Source organism: Habropoda laboriosa, unplaced genomic scaffold, assembly GCF_001263275.1.
Source record: "Habropoda laboriosa isolate 0110345459 unplaced genomic scaffold, ASM126327v1 scaffold86, whole genome shotgun sequence".
Taxonomy (NCBI): Eukaryota; Metazoa; Arthropoda; class Insecta; order Hymenoptera; family Apidae; genus Habropoda; species Habropoda laboriosa.
Window position 1 is genome coordinate 1,270,401 of NW_017100212.1, and position 3,624 is coordinate 1,274,024.

At 41.7% G+C, this 3,624-nt stretch overlaps 1 protein-coding gene across 1 annotated transcript in view; it reads right to left on the minus strand.

Moving 5' to 3' along the window:
* Positions 1-2,955, minus strand: part of LOC108570807 — a 12,313-nt gene extending 9,358 nt beyond the window's left edge. The window contains exons 1-4 of the mRNA XM_017932715.1: positions 2,942-2,955; positions 2,108-2,758; positions 445-555; positions 338-399 (exon numbers count right to left, since the gene is read on the minus strand). Of these exons, the coding sequence (XP_017788204.1) occupies positions 338-399; positions 445-555; positions 2,108-2,758; positions 2,942-2,944 (827 nt within the window). The 5' untranslated portion in view covers positions 2,945-2,955. The remainder of the gene's footprint in view (positions 1-337; positions 400-444; positions 556-2,107; positions 2,759-2,941) is intronic.
* Positions 2,956-3,624: the final 669 nt, after the last annotated feature.

The following is a 3,624-nucleotide window of genomic DNA, read 5'->3' on the forward strand; positions in this document are numbered from 1 at the left end:
CGGTTATCGATCGCTGTCAAAAAATTTTGACTTTGCACCGCTATTTTTATAAGGCTTAGAGAAATGGTTTTTTGCCGTCATTCCCACGTTTGTATAAATTTTTGAAAAGATTGCAATTAGTCGGAATCGCGCGCGAATGAACCTCTGTTCTCCGTCCCTGAGCGCGGGCTCTACGCGCGCTCTGATTGGCCAGTGTTTTTCGTTAATAATTCAAAAATGAAGCTTCAAACAACATTTTGGTAAAGGAAAAAGTTGTTCAGAGTCACCCCAGCAACCCCCCATTTCCGGGTGTTCGAGGAGTTACGGGACACCCTGTATATGATGTTCCTTTCTTTACTTCTGCAAATCGGTAGGCTTGTTCCTTTTCAGTCTTCTGTGTTGCGGTGTATGGTCTAGAACCTAGACGGATTCGTTGGGATGATTTGATATTCGTTTCTTGTGTGCTGTAGCGAATTTTCCTATTTGTTGCTTGATATTAAGTGTGCCCAAATCTTTATGTAGAGAATCTGAGATGATGTACCATGGAGCAGCAGCAATAGTTCTTAGTGCTTTGCTCTGGAACCACATAATTAATATAGAAAAATAATTAATGTGCTTATCTTTGGTAAGGTGTAAAGGTGAGGATTTCAAATAAAGTCACTCAGGTTTTTATAAAATATATAGATATATTAACGTTCGGGTCGTCGTGCCATTAGCGCACACCATACACATTAAGAGTGTCTCGCGTTTTTGGAGCTCCCAGTGTGTCCGTGTAAAATCTTAGAGGATTTCGTTGGAACAGCAGAGGACTTAAGTATGTATTGGATAAAAGGAATGTTGTTGAGGCCCTGTTCTGTATTTTCAAATAAATCTTCACTTTGAGTTGTTGAGGCGCGAGCCAATGCGACGCGCTTAGTAGATGCCGGATATAACCGGCGCCAGCCAGTGTGAAGGATTTAGTGGATGCCGGATATAACCGGCGCTAGTCGCGAAAGGGTTAAAAACGTTGCTTAAAAGTACGATACAATATTAATATATAATTCTAGTCTTCCACGCTATACAGTGTGAATCGCATAACACGATCACCTTAAATTATTCTCTTGTTAGTGGACCAATTGAAATTTCTTTTTAAAGAGACCCTCAAGATGATTATAGTATACTTTTCACCAGTCTTCGGTACCATAACGATCTACAGAAAGCAAGGGTGCAATTTTTATCCCACTTCCTATATTTCAGTAGTGGCTGATCGCTCCCGTTATCTGATTGTGATAAGTTAATTAGCTTCGAGACATAACGAACTGGCTGTAAGCTTCGAAGACTTCCATGAGACGTGGTCCACCTTGTCCTTAATCCTTTGCGGTCCGAATGCTCCGGTTAATCCGCACTCGTTTGGCCATCGTCGAGCAATACCGTGTAGTTTGCCTTTATTTCAATACTTGAGTGTAATGTTAGTCGTAAAATGTTAAATTTCAGTGCGATATCTGAAGGCAAAAATTCTTATGTCGAGTCCGACTCGATTCTCAGGGTAACGAAATAATCTAAATTTCCTAATCACGGTTGATCGGTAATTATTCTGACATAGGCAATAGTTGTCGGTAAGAAAAAGAAAAGAGATAGCGAAGAATAGTAAAAGAGTAATAACTAACTAATACACTTCCTATTAAGCTTAAATTAAATTAAATTAAACATCCATAGTATGAACCATTCTAAACAAAATCCACGAAAATTAAAAAATAAATCGAGTTATTTCTCCGTCTTAATACATCTTTTAACCGAATACACTTTTTCAACTGAAACTGAATTCTTTCCAGCTTTTAGGTTCAATGAAAATTTTAGTTAAAAAGAACGAAAATGGATCAATTATCGAAATAATTTCAGTTGCTACTGATAACCTTTCGCCATTTTTCTGACAGCTTGCGAATACCATCGCTATAGAAGCTCAACGGCTCTGAATCAATAATGCGAATCCAATGAAAAATAATTCATTTCCACACAATTTCCACTCAATATTTCCCAAGAACGCAAGATCACCAGGTAAAGAATAAACGACATATTACAGTTATGCTGATTTATTCGAAGAAATTAAATTAACATTGAACAGAAGATAGGAGTGGTAGAAGAGTTAGACCTTGCAGGGTACATTGAGACCAAGGATGGTCTGCAATAACTGCTTGACAGCGACTACGTCAACGCCGTTGGCCTTGGCCTTGTCCAACAGAGAGTTGAAGTTGGGGTTGGCGCACAGGTAGTTGATGATACGCTGGAAAGTGGGCGATTTCAACTGAGCGACGAAGTCGGCGAACACATGGGATGTAACCAGTTTCTCTCTGTACAGAGCCCGCACCTTCTCCAAGGGGAAGATTGCCTTGATGTCGTCGAGGAATCCACGTATTCCACCGGTGATTTTCAAGGTGTTGAAGGTGGACTGTGGTGTGAGTTCCTTGAGGCCGAGGTACCTGTTAGCCACGTTAACCAGGTAGTAGACGTCGACGCCAGCCTTCTGTATGTAGTTCATCAGGTCGTGTACTTCAGGCAAAGCTTCGAGATCGCTGACCAGTCCCTTGAACTCTGGGGTCTGCAGGTAGGTGAGCACTTTTTGGAATTCAGCGTCGTTGGATGCGTATTCGAGGAGGATCGAGACCATCTCGTCGATGGGTATCACGTCGAGGAAGGTCTGGAGCTCGTCGGCCAGAGCACCGTTTCCGGCGCGTGGCAGATGGTAGGCGTTCATTGGGCTCGACAGAGCCACAACGGCCAAGATTGTTGCTACGAGTTTCATCTGTGTACGAGAGAGAATGTTTTTTAGTCTAAGTAACTCGATTCGAGATGATTTTCTATGGAAATGATCGCGTGATGTAATGTAATGTAATGTAATGATTGAAGTAAATTTTCGAAGTAAGCGATACAAGTTTTATAGCTATGTAAATCGTGGAAAATACAGTCCATTCTTTGCTCTACTCACCATGTTGCTTCTGTGGGTTATTCGGCTGAATGGATAATTACCGTGGCTCAGCAGCAGTTTATATACACCTCCAGCACTGACCTACTATCCATTACGATAAGATTATCTCGAGCAGATCCTACGAAATTTGCAAATAAACTGATTTATTCGATTATGGCATAGTCCAATTTTTGGCAGTTCCAGATAAGCCGGGCTCGATGCTATTTTTAATGGCACGCTCGATTTCATAATCGAGTAAGTGATTCTCGAATGGGTGAACATCGTTGGATCGCGATGGAAAAACATCGATAACGCGGAACGTCGACGATGCTTTACTCTCGATGCGGAGAATAGAACGCTCTCGGCGAACATTTAACGAAATTTTACCCGCTTCTTTTAGCACGCGAGCAGGCTGGACCGCGCGGAGAACGTCAGAGGCGGAGGATCAACGGCATAATATAAATTCTAAATGATATTATGTCACTTTTACGCCCTTTCTCGTCGGACGCGTCCGTTGAAAGCCGAAGCTGAGCTTCATGGTCTCTAAAAGAGCTGAATGTAGGCGTTACGATGTTTCACATTTGCTCCCATTTTCGTTGACTCAGAACGCACAGTGTTTTATCGAAGAAAAAGAATTGATCAATTTGTAGTCGACGTCCTGTTTGTCGAACACGCGAGTTTCGTTACGAGAGAAGAAACGTAAG